The 20,497-nt window shown below is 38.5% G+C and overlaps 1 protein-coding gene across 1 annotated transcript in view; it reads left to right on the forward strand.

Annotated features, from left to right (window-relative positions):
• Faf1 (Fas associated factor 1) overlaps positions 1-20,497 on the forward strand; it is a 459,649-nt gene that overhangs the window by 389,332 nt on the left and 49,820 nt on the right. Inside the window, exons 16-17 of the mRNA XM_047554623.1 lie at positions 9,920-10,000; positions 11,006-11,083. Coding sequence (XP_047410579.1) covers positions 9,920-10,000; positions 11,006-11,083 — 159 coding nt within the window. The remainder of the gene's footprint in view (positions 1-9,919; positions 10,001-11,005; positions 11,084-20,497) is intronic.

Genomic DNA, 20,497 nt, shown 5'->3' on the forward strand with positions numbered 1-20,497 from the left:
TTGATTTTCTGATGTTGAACCAACCTTGCATCCCTGGGATGAAACCCACTTGATCATGGTGCACTATCTTTTTAATATGTTTTTGTATGCGATTTGCTAAAATTTTGTTTAGAATTTTTGCGTCGATGTTCATTAAGGATATTGGTCTGAAATTTTCTTTCCTCGATGTGTCTCTGTCTGGTTTAGGAATCAGGGTAATATTGGCTTCATAGAATGAGTTTGGGAGAGTTCCCTCCTCTTCTATTTTCTGGAATACTTTGAGAAGTATTGGAATGAGTTCTTCTTTAAAAGTTTTGTAGAACTCGGCTGAGAACCCATCTGGTCCTGGACTTTTCTTTGTTGGTAGGCTTTTGATGACTTCTTCTATTTCATTACTTGAAATTGGTCTATTTAAATTGTGTATGTCCTCCTCGTTCAGTTTAGGCAATTCATATGTCTCTAGAAACCTGTTGATGTCTTCGAAATTTTCTATTTTGTTGGAGTATAGGTTTTCAAAATAGCTTCTAATTATGTTTTGTATTTCGGTCGTGTCTGTTGTGATATTTCCTTGTTCATTCCGAATTTTAGTGATTTGGGTTTTCTCTCATCTTCTCTTTGTTAGTGTGGCTAAAGGTTTATCAATTTTGTTTATTTTTTCGAAGAACCAACTATTTATTTTGTCAATTTTTTGTATTGTTTCTTTCATTTCAATTTCATTGATTTCAGCTCTCAGTTTAACTATTTCCTGTCTTCTACTACTTTTGGTGTTGGTCTGTTCTTCTTTTTCTAGGGCTTTGAGCTGTAGTGTTAGGTCATTTATTTTTTGAGTTTTACTTCTTTTATTAAATGCGCTCCATGAAATAAATCTTCCTCTAAGTACCGCTTTCATAGTGTCCCAGAGATTTTGATATGTTGTTTCTTTGTTCTCGTTTACCTCTAAGAATTTTTTAATTTCCTTCCTAATATCTTCTGTTATCCATTCATCATATAGTAGCATATTGTTTAATCTCCAGGTGTTGGAGTAGTTTCTGTTTTTTACTCTTTCATTAATTTGTAACTTCAATCCATTATGATCTGATAGAATACAAGGTAGTGTCTCTATCTTCTTGTATTTGCTAACATTAGCTTTGTGGCATAATATATGGTCTATTTTAGAGAAGGATCCATGTGCTGCTGAGAAGAAAGTGTATTCGCTCTTGGTTGGATGGTATATTCTATAAATGTCTGTTAAGTCTAAATTATTGATTGTGTTATTGAGATCTATGGTTTCTTTGTTCAATTTTTGTTTGGAAGATCTGTCCAGTGGTGAAAGAGGCGTGTTAAAATCACCTAGTATTATTGTGTTATGGTCTATTTGGTTTCTAAAATTGAGAAGGATTTGTTTAACATACATGGATGAGCCACTGTTTGGGGCATAGATGTTTATGATTGTTATATCTTGCTGATTTATGCTTCCCTTAAGCAGTATGAAATGTCCTTCTTTATCCCTTCTAACTAACATTGGCTTGAAGTCCACATTATCTGAAATGAGGATGGATACTCCAGCTTTTTTGCTGAGCCCATGTGCATGGTATGTTTTTCCCCATCCTTTCACCTTTAGTCTATGTGTATCTCTTTCTATGAGGTGAGTCTCTTGCAGGCAACATATTGTTGGATCTTTCTTTTTAATCCAATCTGCCAGTCTATGTCTTTTTATTGATGAATTCAGGCCATTAACATTCAGGGTTATTATTGAGATATGATTTGTATTCCCGGTCATTTGGTTCATATTTAAAATTTTTGACACATCTTGGTTCCTCCTTTATTTGACAGTTCCTTTAGGATAATTCCTCCCTTTGCTGATTTGCTTCTTTGTTTTTTATCTCTTCCTCATGAAATATTTTGCTGAGAATGTTCTGTAATGCTGGCTTTCTTTTTGTAAATTCTTTTAGCTTTTGTTTATCGTGGAATGATCTTATTTCATCGTCAAATTTGAAGGTAAGTTTTGCTGGGTATAAGATTCTTGGTTGGCATCCATTTTCTTTCAGAGCTTGAAAAATGTTGTTCCAGGCCCTTCTAGCTTTTAGGGTCTGGATTGAAAAATCTGCTGATATCCGTATTGGCTTCCCCCTGAATGTAATTTGGTTCTTTTCTCTCACAGCCTTTAAAATTCTGTCTTTATTTTGTATGTTAGGTATTTTCATTATAATGTGCCTTGGTGTGGGTCTGTTGTAATTTTGTGTATTTGGAGTCCTATAAGCCTCTTGGACTTGATTTTCCATTTCATTCTTCAGATTTGGGAAATTTTCTGATATTATTTCATTGAATAGATTGTTCATTCCTTTGGTTTGTTTCTCTAAGTCTTCCTCAATCCCAATAATTCTCAAATTTGGCCTTTTCATGATATCCCATAGTTCTTGGAGATTCTGTTCTTGATTTCTTACCATCTTCTCTGTTTGGTCAACTTTGTTTTCAAGGTTAAATATTTTTTCTTCAATATCTGAAGTTCTGTCTTCCACGTGTTCTATCCTATTGGTTATGCTTTCTATGGAGTTCTTAATTTGGTTTATTGTTTCCTTCATTTCAAGGATTTCTGTTTGGTTTTTTTTCAATATCTCTAACTCTTTATTGAAATGATCTTTTGCTTCCTGAATTTGCTCTGTTAACTGTCGATTGGTGCGATCGTTCAATGCCTGCATTTGCTCTTTCATCTCATCGTTTGCTTCCCTAATCATTTTAATTATGTACATTCTGAACTCCCTTTCTGTCATTTCTTCTGCCATGCTGTCATTGGATTTTATTGATGTAACATCTAGATTTGTTTGGGGCATTTTCTTCCCTTGTTTTCTCATATTGTTCAGGGATCAGTGGGTCATTAAGATATTGCAGATTTCCTCTATCAACTTATAATGTCCCTGAAGATTGCTAGTATATCCCCTCTTATCCTTCAGTAGCCTGAAGTCTTGGAGGAGGTTGATAATGCAGAGCTCCACGAAGAAGCTGCCTCTCTAGGTGTGGTAACCCTCAGGTGGCGTATATTCCCTGCTAGTGGGCGGAGGTGCCTCCACTTGTTGACCAATGGTCATCCAATGGGGAAGTAGACTGTGGGCTGAGGCAAGGCCTGTTTGTGCCTATGTCTCTGGCTTTACCGTCCCTGTGGGAAAACCTCCCCCGGCCGGGAAGAGTCACTCGGTGGGGACGTCTCGCTAGTCAGTTGCCCTCCTAGAGGTTCCCCTCAATCTACAACTACCTCCTGGGCTGGGCTGTCTTCTTCTGCAACGATCCCAGGGGCCCGGACCTACGTCCTGGGCCTGGGAGCCTCACCCTTCGCAGGCGAGTCTCCTTAGGCTGCCTCTCCCAGAGAATCTGCCCGCAGCCCTGGAAACTTCGCTCCGCCCCTAGGCGTGTCTCTGTGCGGCTCTTCCAGCAAGAAGCCACCTAGCTCCTGGGACCCTGCTCTGCACCAATCGCCTGGCTATGCAGCCCCTCCCCTGAGCCACCACCTGGAGCCCCGTACAATAGCTCCGAGACACAGAGACCCGCCACACACCTCCTCCTCCGGACAGCCGCCCGGTTTCCGACGCAGTCACTAGGAATCCAAACAACTCACTTCGGGTCTCCTCCTCCCGCCAACCACCTGTAGCCCTAGGCAGTTACTCCAAGTCCAAGTGACCCGCCCTGTTCCTCCTCCTCCTCCTTGGGGTAGCCCCCCAGGTGTTCAGGAACGGTGGCTCCGAGACCAGGTGACTCACCACGCTCCTCCTCCAGGCAGGCCACCGGTGTTCAGGAGCGGTTGCTTTTAGTCCAATCATCTCACCACTCGCCTCCTCCTCTGGCAACCGCCTGTGGTTCGGATGCAGTCACTCCCAGGCTAAGCGTCCCACCGCTCTCCTCCTCCAGGCAGGCCACCAGTGTTCTGGAGCAGCTGCTTCGAGTTCAAACAGCTCGTCACGCAGCTCCTCCTTTGGCAACCGCCCGCAGCTCTGATGCAGCCACTCCCAGGTCAAGCAACACACCGCGCTCCTCCTCCTCCTCCGGGTAACCTCCCGGCACTCAGGAGCGCTCGCTCTGGGTTCAAACAGTTTACCACGCAGCTCCTCTTCTGGCAACCGCCTGTGGTTCTGATGCAGTCACTCCCAGACCAAGCGTCCCGCCGCGCTCCTCCTCTTCCTACGGGCAGTCCCCCGGCGCTCAGGAGCGCCCACTCTGAGTTCAAACAGCTCACCACGCAGCTCCTCCTCTGGCAACCGCCCGTGGCTCTGATGCAGTCACTCCTAGACCCAAGCGACCCGCCGGACCTCTCCTCCTCCTCCGGGCAACCCCCCGGTGTTCGGAAGCGGTCACTCTGGTCCAAACAGCTCGCCACGCAGCTCCTCCCCAGGCAGCCACCCGGAGCCCCAGCGGCTGCTCGAGTCCAAGCGCTGTGCTGAGCCACCTCCTCTACGATGATCCCAGTTGTCCGTGTTTACCACTCCAGCGGGGGGAGGGGCGTCTCGCCGAGCAACTCCACTTCACAAATTCCCTGCGTTCCGGGGCTACCGCCCCATCCGGGACGCCTCCCCAACAGGAGAGACTCACCCGGCAGCTTTGAGTTGGTCCCAAGTCTCTCACTATCTCCTCTTTTGAATCTTGCGTCCTGGAGCAGCGTGAAATGCAGCCGCCCTCTAGTCCGCCATCTTGGCCCGCCCCTGTTCCTTGTATTCTTGATAATCGCCATTCTAATTGGGGTACGATGGAATCTTAGGGTGGTTTTGATTTGCATTTCTCTTATTACTAGAGATGTTGAACATTTTTTCATATATCTGTTGATTGCTTGTACATCTTCTTCTGTGAAGTGTCTGTTCATTTCCTTAGCCCATTTGTTGATTGGGTTATTTGTATTCCCACTCTGTAGGCTCTCTCTTTACATTGCTGATAGTTTGCTTTGCTGAGAGAAAGCTTTTTAGTTTGAATCTATCCCAGTTATTGATTCTTGCTTTCATTTCTTGTGCTAGTTAAGTTCTTGTGGGAGTCTTGTTAAGGAAGTCTGATCCTAAGCCGACATGTTGAAGCTCTGGACCTACTTTTTCTTCTATAAGGTGCAGGGTCTCTGGTCTGATTCCAAGGTCCTTGATCCATTTTGAGTTGAGTTTTGTGCAGGATGAGAGATAGGGATTTAGTTTCATTCTGCTGCATATGGATTTCTGGTTTTCCCAGCACCATTTGTTGAACAGGCTATCTTTTCTCCATTGCATATTTTTGGCCCCTTTGTCTAGTATGAGAAAATTGTATTTATTTGGGTTTGTGTCCATGTCCTCTATTCTGTACCATTGATCTACCTGTCTGTTTTGGTACCAAGAGCATGCCGTTTTTCTTACTATTGCTTTGTAGTATAGTTGAAGTTCTGGTATTGTGATACTCCCTGCTTCACTCTTCCTGCTAAGGATTGCTTTAGCTATTCTGGGTTTTTTATTCTTCCAGATGAATTTCATGATTGCTTGCTCTATTTCTGTGAGGTACGTCTTTGGGATTTTAATTGGAATGAATTGCATTGAATCTGTATAGCACTTTAGGTAGTATGGCCATTTTTACAATATTAGTTCTGCCTATCCAAGAACATGGGACATCTTTCCATCTTCTAAGGTTTTCTTTAATTTCTTTCTTTAATGTTCTGTAGTTCTCATTGTAGGGGTCTTTCACCTCTTTGGTTAGATTGATTCCCAAGTATTTTGCTTTTTTTCAAGTCTATTGTGAATGGGGTAGTTTTCCTAACTTCTCTTTCTGAAGATTCATCACTTATGTATAAAAATGCATTAGATTTATGAACATTGACCTTATATCCTGCTACTTCACTGAATTCACTTATAAGTTCTAAAAGTTTTCTGGTGGAATTTCCCTGTTCCTCTAAGTATATAATCATATCATCAGCAAATAGGGATAGTTTGAGTTCTTCTTTTCCTATTTGTATCCCTTTAATTTCTTTGGTCTGTCTAATTGCTCCGGCTAGAGTTTCAAGGACAATGTTGAATAGAAGTGGTGAAAGAGGGCATCCCTGCCTTGTTCCAGATTTTAGGGGGAATGCTTTCAATTTTTCACCATTGAGAATGATATTGGCCATGGGCTTAGCATAGATGGCCTTTACAATGTTAAGGAATGTTCCCACTATCCCTATTTTTTCCAGTGTTTTGAGCATGACGGAGTGCACAGTATTTTATCAAATGCTTTTTCTGTATCTATCAAAATAATCATGTGATTCTTGACTTTAAGTCTGTTGATATGGTGAATTACATTTATTGATTCCTGATGTTGAACCAACCTTGTATCCATGGGATAAAACCCACTTGATCGTGGTGCACTGTCTTTTTAATATATTTTTATATGTGATTTGCTAAAATTTTGTTGAGAATTTTTGCTTCGATGTTCATTAAGGATATTGGTCTGAAATTTTCCTTCCTCGATGTGTCTCTGTCTGGTTTAGGTATCAGGGTGATATTGGCTTCATAGAATGAGTGAGAGTTCCTCCTCTTCTATTTCATGCAATACTTTGAGAAATATTGGAATGAGCTCTTCTTTAAAGGTTTTGTAGAACTTGGCTGAGAAACCATCTGGTCCCAGACTTTTCTTTGTTGGTAGACTTTTGATGACTTCTTCTATTTCATTACTTGAAATGGAGATTCCTTAGAAAACTTGGAATGGAACTACCATTTGACCCAGCTATCCCACTCCTTGGCCTATACCCAAAGGACTTAAAATCAGCATACTACAGAGATACAGCCACATCAATGTTCATTGCTGCTCAATTCACCATAGCCAGATTGTGGAACCAACCTAGATGCCCTTCAGTTGATGAATGGATAAAGAAACTGTGGCATATATATACAATGGAATATTACTCAGCCATAAAGAATGATAAAATTATGGCATTTGCAAGCAAATGGACGAAATTGGAGAATATCATGCTAAGTGAGATAAGCCAATCTCAAAAAACCAAAGGAAGAATGATCTCGCTGATAAGTGGATGATGATACATAATGGGGGGTGGGAGGGGTTAGTCTTAGGGTTAGAGTGAGGGTTAGGGAGGGGGGCAAGAATGGGGGAAGGAAGGACTGTATAGAAGGAAAAGAGGGATGGGGGGGTGGGGGGAAGGGGAAAAATGACAGAATGAATCAACCAACATCACCCTATGTAAATGTATGATTACACAAAACAGTATGCCTTTACTCTATGTACAAACAGAGAAACAACACGTATCCCATTTGTTCACAATAAAAAAAATAAAAAAATAAAAAATAAATAAAAAATAAAAAAATAAAAATAAAAAAAAAAGAAATTGATCTATTTAAATTGTGTATGTCCTCCTGGTTCAGTTTAGATAATTCATATGTCTGTAGAAACCTGTTGATGTCTTCGAGATTTTCTATTTTGTTGGAGTAGATTTTCAAAATAGCTTCTAATTATGTTTTGTATTTCAATAGTGTCTGTCATGATATTTCCTTGTTCACTCCGAATTCTAGTCATTTGAGTTTTCTCTCTCCTTCTCTTTGTTAGTGTGGCTAAGGGTTTATCAATTTTGTTTATTTTTTCAAAGAACCAACTTTTTATTTTGTCAATTTTTTCGATTGTTTCTTTTGCTTCAATTTCATTGATTTCAGCTCTGATTTTAACTATTTCCTGTCTTCTACTACTTTTGGTGTTGCTCTGTTCTTCTTTTTCTAGAGCTTTGAGCTGTAGTGTTAGGTTGTTGGTTTGTTGATTTTTTTTTCTTCTTTATTGGATGCGCTCCATGAAATAAATTTTCCTCTAAGAACTGCTTTCATAGTGTCCCAGAGATTTTGATGTGATGTATCTTTGTTCTCGTTCACCTCTAAGAATTTTTTTATTTCCCCCGATGTCTTCTGTTACCCATTCATCATTCAGTAGCATATTATTTAATCTCCAGGTGTTGGAGTAGTTTCTCTTTTTTATTCTGTCATTGATTTCCAATTTCAATCCATTATGATCTGATAGAATACAAGGTAGTATCTCTATCTTCTTGTATTTGCTAACAGTAGCTTTGTGGCATAACATATGGTCTGTTTTAGAGTAGGATCCATGTGCTGCTGAGAAGAAAATGTATTCACTCTTTGTTGGATGGTATATTCTATAAATGTCTGTTAAGTCTAAATCATTGATTGTGTTATTAAGATCTATGGTTTCTTTGTTCAGTTTTTGTTTGGAAGATATGTCCAGTGGGAAGAGAGGTGTGTTAAAGAGGTATTGTGTTGTGGTCTATTTGATTCCTGGAATTGAGAAGTATTTGTTTGATGTACATGGATGAATCACTGTTTGGGGCATATATATTTATGATTGTTATGTCTTGCTGATTTATGCTTCCCTTAAGCCTTATGAAATGTCCTTCTTTATCCCTTCTGACTAACTTTGGCTTGAAGTCCACATTATCTGATATGAGGATGGATACTCTGGCTTTTTTGCTGAGTCCATTTGCATGGTATATTTTTCCCCATCCTTTCACCTTTAGTCTGTGGGTATCTCTTTCTATGAGATGAGTCTCTTGCAGGCAATATATTGTTGGATCTTTCTTTTTAATCCAATCTGCCAGTCTATGTCTTTTGATTGATGAGTTCAGGCCATTAACATTCAGGGTTATTATTGAAATGTGATTTGTATTCCCAGTCATTTGGCTCATTTTTGTTTTTTTGTTACGACTTGGTTTCTCCTTTATTTGGCTATTCCTTTAGGGTAGTTCCTCCCTTTGCTTATTTACTTATCATTGTTGAAATGTTACTATTCTTAACAGAGCTTTTGGAATTGAATTATTGGAACAAGAAGGAATATAGGCCTCTGGGAAAGCACCTAAGAAAAAACTGAGCATATACTCAGCCTTGAGTAAGCATGTAGTGAATTGGAGAGACAAAAGTAACAAAGTAATAAGTTAAACCTTATGAAATTTCCAGGGTTTTATGTTTTTGTTTTTGTTTTTTTCTGGTACTGAGAATTGAACACAGAACTTCACAGATGCTAGGGAAGTGCTCCACCACAGAGCTATTTCCCTGGTCCTTTTCAAAGTTATTTTTGAGACAGGCCTCAATAAATTGCCTAGACTGGCCTAGAACTTGCATTTTGCCTGCCTCAGTCTCCCAAGTGCCACTGTGCCTGACAAATTTTCAGTTTTATAGGTCAAAAATATTCAAATATTGGTGACTTTATGGTTCAGCCTAATACACAGATGACCAAAAGGAACCTAGACTGTAATGTGGACAGGTATGGGTATTTATTAAGTTTAAATACAAGTATATGGCTATACTCCTGAGCTTTACAAATGAGAAATTGTTAGTGAATTAAATTTTAATTTCCTATGCAATTATGATTTAAATATAGGCAGATGGTATACTCACTTCAGAAGCTAAAAATATTGTACAAGATTTTCAAACTTAGGTAACTTCTGCTATTTACACTTCATGAATATGAATGTAGTGGAAAAATACTTGATGACCAAAGTTTTAGTGGTGAAGTGTCGAACGAGGTTAACAAGCATGTTTTGCTTTCATTCTTCCCAGTCCTTAGTTTCAGTGCTGACAGTCTCTAAGTTAATCTTAGAAAAACTCAAGAGAAAGGCAAATTGTGCAAATGAACTAGTGCCAGGTGCTTTGCTAGACATTTCATATTGTTGCATTTAATTCTTACAATAACCCTAGAAGATAAATACTATGTCTATTTTACAATTAAGGAAACTGAGATCTAGGAAGGTTAAAAAACTTACATAAGACCACGTAGTTTGTAAGTAGTAGAGCTAGAATTTAAGCATTCTTATTTTCACTATTAATTACCATGTTGCTCATCTTACATGCTTATTTGTATCCTGTACACCTAAAAGTTCCCTGTGTAATTATAATACATTCATGCAGAAATAATGCAAGAGCATTAACATCATTTTTTTCTTTTGAATCCTGTTTTTTTTTTTTTTTTTTTTTTTTTTTTAAAGGATGAACGTGAAGCCAGAGAAAATGTGAAGAGAGAGCAAGATGAGGCTTATCGCCTTTCACTTGAGGCTGACAGAGCAAAGGTAGGTTTGGTCAAGGTACTTCTGGAATATAGATGTAATCCTAATCTTTGATTATCTTAATACTAGCCCTTTTATTACTTTGATCCCCCAAAATGTTGGATTTGCAATAGTGAAAGCTATAGTCAATAAAGAGAATATATGATTCTATCCTTTGTCCATAAAGGTCATTTAGACAAAATAAAGTTTGTCAGAATCATAAAAAAATAACAATAACAATGAACCTACAGTATTTAACTTATTACTTATTGGTTTGTGATACAGCCCAGCAGTTTAAAAAAAAACTCTTTAGGTGATTCTAATGTGCAGTCACAGTTAGTAAGCACTGATTTATTTAATGTTTCTTGGGCACCTGCTACTATATTGGGTCTTGGAGAAGGAGTGGAAAATGAATAAGCCACAGTTTCTTCCCTTAAAGGAAGACTGATAACGTGGTAGATTAGATTAAGTATTGACTTATCAGTAGTAGCTGTAACATAAGGTAAGGATCCTAAGTGCCATAAGAGAAGCACTGAGTTTTGTGAGAGTTCATTGAGCAGGAGTTTTAGTAGAAAAAAATTTCCAACCTTTTTGGATAACCAGAAAATGGGAATGTTCTCTGGAATGTTTTGTAGAAGTGGTACAAGTGAACTGGACAGGGGAAGAAGAAATAATATAAGGTAGTGCCCTTTTGCGGCTAAACAGATAAAGACCAATATGACTAAAGCTCAAGATTTGGGGACAAGAAAAACTCAGAAGGTCATTTGCGGAAGATAGAGAGGAGAAAGGAAAAGAAAGGTGCGGGCAGATGTCATGAAAATCAAAGAGATGAGTAAAAGAAAGGGACCCAGAGGTAAGAGATGCATGGAGGGGAGTGATATTGGCCAAATTATATCTTTATATTATGTGCATGTATAAATAGGTAACAACAAATCCCATCATTATGTACAGCTATAATGCACCAATTTTTTTTAAAAATGTGAGGAAATATATCATTAAATGCTTGCTACCCTTCTGTTTTATCAACAGAGGGAAGCTCATGAGAGAGAAATGGCAGAACAATTTCGTTTGGAGCAGATTCGCAAAGAACAAGAAGAGGAACGTGAGGTGGGGCATAATTTTAAGAAAAGTTATTCAAAAACTAGGTTGCATTTCCACCGTATTTGATACTGAGACTGTTAATATTTTTTGCAACTTATTTCTTTCTGCTTTTTCAGACTCATGTTGGTATGAAAGACCTTTCTTTATTCCTGATCTTTATATCTGTTCATGTACTAGATTTATGGTTTTCTATTATCTTCAGTTGTTTTCCTTTTGTTACCTAACAGATACTACTTCCCATCCTTCCTGGATACCGTCTCACCCCAATAACATAAAGACTATTTTTTTCCCTTTCCAGACTTGACATTACCCATCAAAAGATAGTGTGAGTTACTTTTGCAGCATCTTGCATTGGGCCCCTAAATGAGCTTGGCTGATACTTTTTTACTTTTAGTTTATGTCTGTATCAATATAGAGAATTTTATATTCACTCATTTTGGAAACATTTTTTGAATACTTACTATGTACCCTATAACCTATTAGGGGATAGTGATGCAGACATGGGTTCTGCCCTTCAGGAATTTATAGTCTTATAAAAAGAATTATAATACTGTTTGTAAAAGTTATGATAGATGTATGCCTGAAGAGAAGTGTATCAAATGACCCTAGATTAGCTTCACAGAAAAGGAGTTTTAAAACTTTTTTCTGGACATGGGATTAATAGCAAGATTCACTTATAAAAAGAAGAAGCTATCAAACCAATTATGGAAAAGACTAGAGACCCTTACCTGGGGCTGAGGAAAATCCCATGAGTCATCATTCTTGGTCAAAGGATGCCATTTCCTTCACTTACTCTCTTTCACCTATTTCACGTGTTTTTTGAACAGAAACTCTGCTGAGCACCACAAGATAAACAGGATAATAAAATGTTTTCTGCCTGCAACACTAGATCACAAGCAAGGCACAGTAGCACATGCCTGTAAATCCCCGAGGCTTGGGAGTCTGAAGCATCAGGATCACAAGTTCAAGATCAGGCACAATTAAGTGTACCCCTGTTTCAAATTAAAAATGGCTAGGAATGTGGCTCAGTGGTAAAGCACCCCTGGGTTCAGTCAATCCCCAATACCAAAAAAAAAAGTGCAGATTATATCTTGGACAGAAGATACAACATGTCTACAAGTAACAGCAAATCAAGGGAAAAGTGTGCTAAACGATGTAAAAGCAAAATACCTAGGGATTTCAGGGGCATAGGAAAATCTTTTACAGCTTTGATAATCAGACAACATATGGAAGAAGTAATTTGAGCCTGGTCTTAAAAGATGTGCGAAATTTCACTGTTTGGAAATGAAAATTTATTTAATACTTAGCACATATGTACAGGATGCCCTGCCTAACAAACCCTAGACTCTGCCTTCTGAATGCTAAAAATATTTCGTTGAACATCTTTTGTGTATCAAACTCTGCTCACTGCTTTGCATATGCTTACTCATTAACCATTAAAACAACTACTAAGTTAGAGATTCTCTTAACAAATGAGAAAACTGAAGCTCATTAAATTACACATACCGACATCAAATTCTCACCTAGGTCTTTATGACTACTCATGCTCTTTCTCACACTCCATTTCCAGTCCAAGGCCATATATCATAGTATGTGTCTGTAGGAGTCATATATGTAGAGTTTCACAAAACTTCAAATGAGGGAGAGATTAGTCATTATCCTTTTAGGCTGCATTTCAGGAAACATAGGTTAAAAACAGAATTCCTGCTCCTTCATGCTCTATTTCACATATACTCATGCTCTCTTACTAGTATGTCCTTTGACTATACTAACTGGCTAAAATGCCAAGAGTACACAATTAACTTCACATTCTGGATTTGGAGCCTGGTAATAGGTATTTTCTTCTGATGACTTACACAAACTCTGTACAGGTTTAACATCCCTAACCTGAAAATCTAAAATGCTCCGAAGTCCAGTGCAAGTTTAGATAATACTGTGTACTCTGCTGTCCCTCATCCAAGAGTCACAATTAAAGGCTGTTGTAAGTTCTGTGATTAAAAACTGTTGGTCTTAATTTTATTCAGTCTATCCAAATTTATTTGATTTTTTTTTCTTCATGGAATAGCAGTTAATATATATATATATATATATCAGCACACTAGAGTACTATAAACTACAATACCAGGGAATAGCTGGTATTGTGCAACCTCTTAGGAAACTGAGACCCATAAAGATTATATGGTTTGCCTGTCATTACCAAACTGGTTGAACATATAATCTGGATCAGAAGCCAGGTCACCTGACTTTTCACAGTAATACTGCCTCTCTTTTACCTGAAAATCCTAATCCATATAATTACATTGAGAAACAAGAGTAGTTTTATTATTTTTATTATCTCCAGTATTTCAAAATCCTTTAGAAAAATGAAGTGTTGAATAGTCAAAGCACTATAGTCAGAGGGAAATTACTCAGTGATCAACCTCATTTTGCTGTATGTTGGAATGTACTTAGTAAAATGTAGAAAGCTCTATTGACCTGGTCTTTAACCATAGGAAAAAGGCTCTAAAGCTGTTTGAAGGAAAAACAAGTTATAGCAAAGACTGTCCCTCTTTTACTAATTCATATATTTACTTTAATTCCTTCCAAAAATCAGTTTTAAGTAACATATATGTGTGTGTATGTGTATATATATACATATATATATACACATACACACGCACAATTCAAAGGGATTTAAAAAGGAAGAATAGATATAGAAGTGAGGGTAAAGGGAAGCTATAAGGAAGTTAACATAAGTGAAAATGAAAGGTAAGGCTGAAGTTGACAATAGATAATCCAACACAAGCCCCAAATACATATAATAAGGTCTATACATTTACTCAACATTAGCCACAAAATTTGTTTTGTGCTTCTCTTGGGTCAACACAAAGGAGAATATGATAGTTGAGAAGTTTTATTTTGTGTATAATATTAGATACAGTTGGATAACTCAGAAGATCCTGGATTTTTCTAGCACTGAGACCTTAGAGCAATGTTTCTGGTGATGCCTCTTCAAGATCTTTGAATCAGCGTAGCTATAATAGCAAGTCTTGTCTGACAGCTGCTTATAGCTTTTCTTTTTTTTTTCCTGTACTAAGTACTTTATTTTTATTTTTTATTTTTTTTATTGTAAACAAATGGGATACATGTTGTTTCTCTGTACATGGCGTAAAGGCATACCATTTGTGTAATCATAAATTTACAAAAGGTAATGTTGTTTGATTCATTCTGTTATTTTTTTCCCTTCCACCCCACCCCTCCCACCCCTCTTTTCCCTCTATACAGTCCTTCCTTCCTCCATTCTTGCCCCCCTCCCTAACCCTAACTCTAACCCTAACACTAACCCCTCCCACCCCCCACTATGTGTCATCATCCACTTATTAGCGATATCATTCGTCCTTTGGTTTTTTGAGATTGGCTTATCTCACTTAACATGATATTCTCCAATTTCATCCATTTGCCTACAGATGCCATAATTTTATCATTCTTTCTGGCTGAGTAATATTCCATTGTTTATATATACCACAGTTTCTTTATCCATTCATCAATTGAAGGACATCTAGGTTGGTTCCACAATCTGGCTATTGTGAACTGAGCAGCTATGAACATTGATGAGGCTGTATCTCTGTAATATGCTGATTTTAAGTCCTTTGGGTATAGGCCAAGGAGTGGGATAGCTGGGTCAAATGGTGGTTCCATTCCAAGTTTTCTAAGGAGTCTCCACACTGCTTTCCAGAGTGGCTGCACTAATTTGCAGCCCCACCAGCAATGTTTGAGTGTACCTTTCTCCCCACATCCTTGCCAACACCTGTTGTTGCTTATATTCTTGATAATCGCCATTCTAATTGGGGTAAGATGGAATCTTAGGGTGGTTTTGATTTGCATTTCTCTTATTACTAGAGATGTTGAACATTTTTCCATATGTTTGTTGATTACTTGTAGATCTTCTGTGAAGTATCTATTCATTTCCTTAGCCCATTTGTCGATTGGATTATTTGCATTCTTGGTGTAGAGTTTTTTGAGTTCTTTATAGATTCTGGAGATTAGTGCTCTATCTGAAGTATGATTGGCAAAGATTTTCTCCCACTCTGTAGGCTCTATCATCGCATTGCTGATAGTTTGCTTTGCTGAGAGAAAGCTTTTTAGTTTGAATCTATCCCAGTTATTGATTCTTGCTTTCATTTCTTGTGCTATGGGAGTCCTGTTGAGGAAGTCTGGTCCTAAGCCGACATGTTGAAGCTCTGGACCCACTTTTTCTTCTATAAGATGCACGGTCTCTGGTCTGATTCCGAGGTCCTTAATTCATTTTGAGTTTAGTTTTGTACATGGTGAGAGATATGGGTTTAGTTTCATTCTGTTGCATGTGGATTTCCAATTCTCCCAGCACCATTGGTTGAAGAGGCTATCTTTTCTCCATTGCATATTTTTGGCACCTTTGTCTAGTATGAGAAAATTGTATTTATTTGGGTTTGTGTCCGTGTCCTCTATTCTGTACCATTGATCCACCTTTCTATTTTGGTACCAATACCATGCCGTTTTTGTTACTGTTGCTTTGTAGTAGAGTTGAAGTTCTGGTATTGCGATACCCCCTGCTTCACTCTTTCTGCTAAGTATTGCTTTAGCTATTCTGGGTTTCTTATTCTTCCAGGTGAATTTCATAATTGCTTGCTCTATTTCTGTAAGGTATGTCATTGGGATTTTAATTGGAATTGCATTGAATCTATATAGCACTTTAGGTAGTATGGCCGTTTTGACAATATTAATTCTTCCTATCCAAGAACATGGGACATCTTTCCATCTTCTAAGGTTTTCTTTCATTTCTTTCTTTAGTGTTCTGTAGTTCTCATTGTAGAGGTCTTTCACCTCTTTTGTGAGATTGATTCCCAAGTATTTTATTTTTTTCAAGGCTCTTATGAATGGGGTAGTTTTCCTAATTTCTCTTTCTGAAGATTCATCACTTATGTAAAAAAATGCATTCGATTTATGTGCATTGATCTTATATCCCCCTACTTTACTGAATTCACTTATGAGTTCTAAAAGTTTTCTGGTGGAATTTCCTGGTTCCTCTAAGTATATAATCATATCATCAGCAAATAGGGATAGTTTGAGTTCGACCTTTACAATGTTAAGGAATGTTCTCACTATCCCTTTTTTTTCTAGTCTTTTGAGCATGAAGGGGTGCTGTATCTTATCAAATGCTTTTTTTGCATCTGTTGAAATAATCATGTGATTCTTGACTTTAAGTCTACTGATATGGTGAATTACATTTATTGATTTCCTGATGTTGAACCAACCTTGCATCCCTGGGATGAAACCCACTTGATCATAGTGCACTATCTTTTTAATATGTTTTTGTATGCGATTTGCTAAAATTTTGTTGAGAATTTTTGCTTCGATGTTCATTAAGGATATTGTTCTGAAATTTTCTTTCCTTGATGTGTCTCAGTCTGGTTTAGGTATCAGAGTGATACTGGCTTCATAGAATGAGTTTGGGAGGGTTCCCTCCTCTTCTTTTGTATGGAATACTTTGAGAAGTATTGGAATGAGCTCTTCTTTAAAGGTTTTGTAGAACTCGGCTGAGAACCCATCTGGTCCTGGACTTTTCTTTGTTGGTAGGCTTCTATTTCATTACTTCAAATTGGTCTATTTATATTGTGTATGTCCTCCTCGTTCAGTTTAGGCCATAGGTCTCTAGAAACCTGTTGATGTCTTCGAAATTTTCTATTTTGTTGGAGTATAGATTTTCAAAATAGCTTCTAATTATGTTTTGTATTTCAGTCGTGTCTGTTGTGATATTTCCTTGTTCATTCCGAATTTTAGTGATTTGGGTTTTCTTTCATCTTCTCTTTGTTAGTGTGGCTAAAGGTTTATCAATTTTGTTTATTTTTTCGAAGAACCAACTATTTATTTTGTCAATTTTTTGAATTGTTTCTCTTGTTTCAATTTCATTGATTTCAGCTCTGAGTTTAACTATTTCCTGTCTCCTACTACTTTTGGTGTTGTTCTGTTCTTCTTTTTCTAGGGCTTTGAGCTGTAGTGTTAGGTCGTTTATTTGTTGAGTTTTACTTCTTTTATTGAATGTGCTCCATGAAATAAATTTTCCTCTAAGTACTGCTTTCATAGTGTCCCAGAGATTTTGATATGATGTTCCTTTGTTCTCATTTACCTCTAAGAATTTTTTAATTTCCTTCCTAATATCTTCTGTTATCCATTCCTCATATAATAGCATATTGTTTAATCTCCAGGTGTTGGAGTAGTTTCTGTTTTTTACTCTTTCATTTATTTCTAACTTCAATCCATTATGATCTGATAGAATACAAGGTAGTGTCTCTATCTTCTTGTATTTGCTAACATTAGCTTTGTGGCATAATATATCGTCTATTTTAGAGAAGGATCCATGTGGTGCTGAGAAGAAAGTGTATTCGCTCTTGGTTGGATGGTATATTCTATAAATGTCTGTTAAGTCTAAATTATTGATTGTGTTACTGAGATCTATGGTTTCCTTGTTCAATTTTTGTTTGGAAGATCTGTCCAGTGGTGAGAGAGGTGTGTTAAAATCACCTAGTATTATTGTGTTATGGTCTATTTGGTTTCTAAAATTGAGAAGGATTGTTTGACATACATGGATGAGCCACTGTTTGGGGCATAGATGTTTATGATTGTTATATCTTGCTGGTTTATGCTTCCCTTAAGCCTTATGAAATGTCCTTCTTTATCCCTTCTGACTAACTTTGGCTTGAAGTCCACATTATCTGAAATGAGGATGGATACTCCAGCTTTTTTGCTGAGTCCTTGTGCGTGGTATGTTTTTCCCCATCCTTTCACCTTTAGTCTATGGGTATCTCTTTCTATGAGGTGAGTCTCTTGCAGGCAACATATTGTAGGATCTTTCTTTTTAATCCAATCTGCCAGTCTATGTCTTTTGATTGATGAATTCGGGCCATTAACATTCAGGGTTATTATTGAGATATGATTTGTATTCCCGGTCATTTGGTTCATTTATTTTATTTTATTTATTTATTTATTTTTTTGACACAACTTGGTTCCTCCTTTATTTGACAATTCCTTTAGGATAATTCCTCCCTTTGCTGATTTGCTTCTTTGTTTTTCATCTCTTCCTCATGTAGTATTTTGCTGAGAATGATCTGTAATGCTGGCTTTTTTTGTAAATTCTTTGAGCTTTTGTTTATCATGGAAGGATTTTATTTCATCGTCAAATTTGAAGGTAAGTTTGGATGGGTATAAGATTCTTGGTTGGCATCCATTTTCTTTCAGGGCTTGAAAAATGTTGTTCCAGGCCCTTCTAGCTTTTAGGTCTGGATTGAAAAATCTGCTGATATCCTTATTGGTTTCCCCCTGAATGTAATTTGGTTCTTTTCTCTCACAGCCTTTAAAATTCTGTCTTTATTTTGTATGTTAGGTATTTTCATTATAATGTGCCTTGGTGTGGGTCTGTTGTAATTTTGTGTATTTGGAGTCCTATAAAGCCTCTTGAACTTGATTTTCCATTTCATTCTTCAGATTTGGGAAATTTTCTGATATTATTTCATTGAATAGATTGTTCATTCCTTTGGTTTGTTTCTCTAAGTCTTCCTCAATCCCAATAATTCTCAAATTTGGCCTTTTCATGATATCCCATAGTTCTTGGAGATTCTGTTCTTGATTTCTTACCATCTTCTCTGTTTGGTCAACTTTGTTTTCAAGGTTAAATATTTTTTCTTCAATATCTGAAGTTCTGTCTTCCACGTGTTCTATCCTATTGGTTATGCTTTCTATGGAGTTCTTAATTTGGTTTATTGTTTCCTTCATTTCAAGGATTTCTGTTTGGTTTTTTTTCAATATCTCTAACTCTTTATTGAAATGATTTTTTGCTTCCTGTATTTGCTCTTTTAACTGTCAATTGGTGCTATCATTCAATGCCTGCATTTGCTCTTTTATCTCATCGTTTGCTTCCCTGATCATTTTAATTATGTACATTCTGAACTCCCTTTCTGTCATTTCTTCTGCCATGCTGTCGTTGGATTCTATTGATGTAACATCTAGATTTGTTTGGGGCATTTTCTTCCCTTGTTTTATCATATTGTTCAGGTATCAGTGGACCGCTAAGATATTGCAGATTTCCTCTACTGACTTATAATGTCCCCTAAGATTTCTAGTATATCCCCTCTTATCCTTCAGTAGCCTGCAGTCTTGGAGGAAGTTGATAATGCGGTGCTCCACGAAGAAGCTGCCTCTCTAGGGTTGGTGACCCTCAGGTGGCGTATATTCCCTGCTAGTGGGCAGAGGTGCCTCCACTTGTTGACCAGTGGTCATCCAAAGGGGAACTAGGCTGCAGGCTGAGGCAAGTCCTGTTTGGGCCTGTGTCTCTGGTTTTACCATCCTTGTGAGAAAACCTCACCCGGCAGGGAAGACTCACCTGGTGGGGAGGTCTCACTGGTCAGTTCCCCTCCTAGAGGTTCCCCTCAATCTACAACTTCCGCCTGGGCTGGACTTTCTTCCTCTGCAACATTCCCAGGGACCCGGACCTACCTCCTGGGCCTGGGAGCCTCACCCTTTGCAGACGAATCTCCTCAGGCTGCCTCTCCTCAGAGAATCTGCCCCCAGTCCTGGAACCTTTGCTCCGCCCCTCAGCCTGTCTCTGTGCAGCTCTTCCACTGAGAAGCCTCCTAGGTCCTGGGACCCTGCTCCGCACCTAATCGCCTGGCTATGGGGCCCCTCCTCTGAGCAGCCACTTGGAGCCCCATACAGTCGCTCCGAGTCCCAGCGACCCGCCACACCCCTCTTCCTCCGGACAGCCACCCGGTGTTCCGGTGCAGTCACTAGGAGTCCAAGCAACTCACTTCACGTCTCTTCCTCCCGCCAACCTCCCATAGCCCTGGGCAGTCTCTCCGAGTCCAAGTGGCCCGCCCTGTTTCTCCTCCTCCTCCAGGCAGCCCCCAGGGTGTTCAGGAGCGGTTGCTCTGAGTCAAAGCACCCCACCGCACACCTCCTCCGGGTAGCCGCCCACAGCTCTGATGCGGCCCACCGTGCTCCTCCTCCAGGCAGCCCCCCAGTGTTCAGGAGCAGTAGCTCTGAGTCCAAACAACTCACCACTCACCTCCTCCTCTGAGCAGCCACCCGGCGCTCTAATGCAGTCACTCTCTTATAGCTTTTAAAATATAAAGTCATAAGGCCAGAGCACAATTCAGTAAAATCATCTTTGTAAAGGTCCAAATAATATATTTTTATGGTAAACCAGTTTAAGGAATGGTATTTATAGTAACAAGTAAAGTGTGTGAACTACGTAACCTCCAAAAAATACTTCCTGAATACCCTTTTTTGCCACCAAATTTTTGGCAAGTAAAGAAAATTTCAGCTAAAATTTTTGACTCTCAGTTCTTTTAATGAGTATTCAGCTGGTATTTATCAATCTTATTCTATGTGCAAACATTAAAGCAACTG

Source organism: Sciurus carolinensis, chromosome 1 (assembly GCF_902686445.1).
Source record: "Sciurus carolinensis chromosome 1, mSciCar1.2, whole genome shotgun sequence".
Classification (NCBI taxonomy): Eukaryota; Metazoa; Chordata; class Mammalia; order Rodentia; family Sciuridae; genus Sciurus; species Sciurus carolinensis.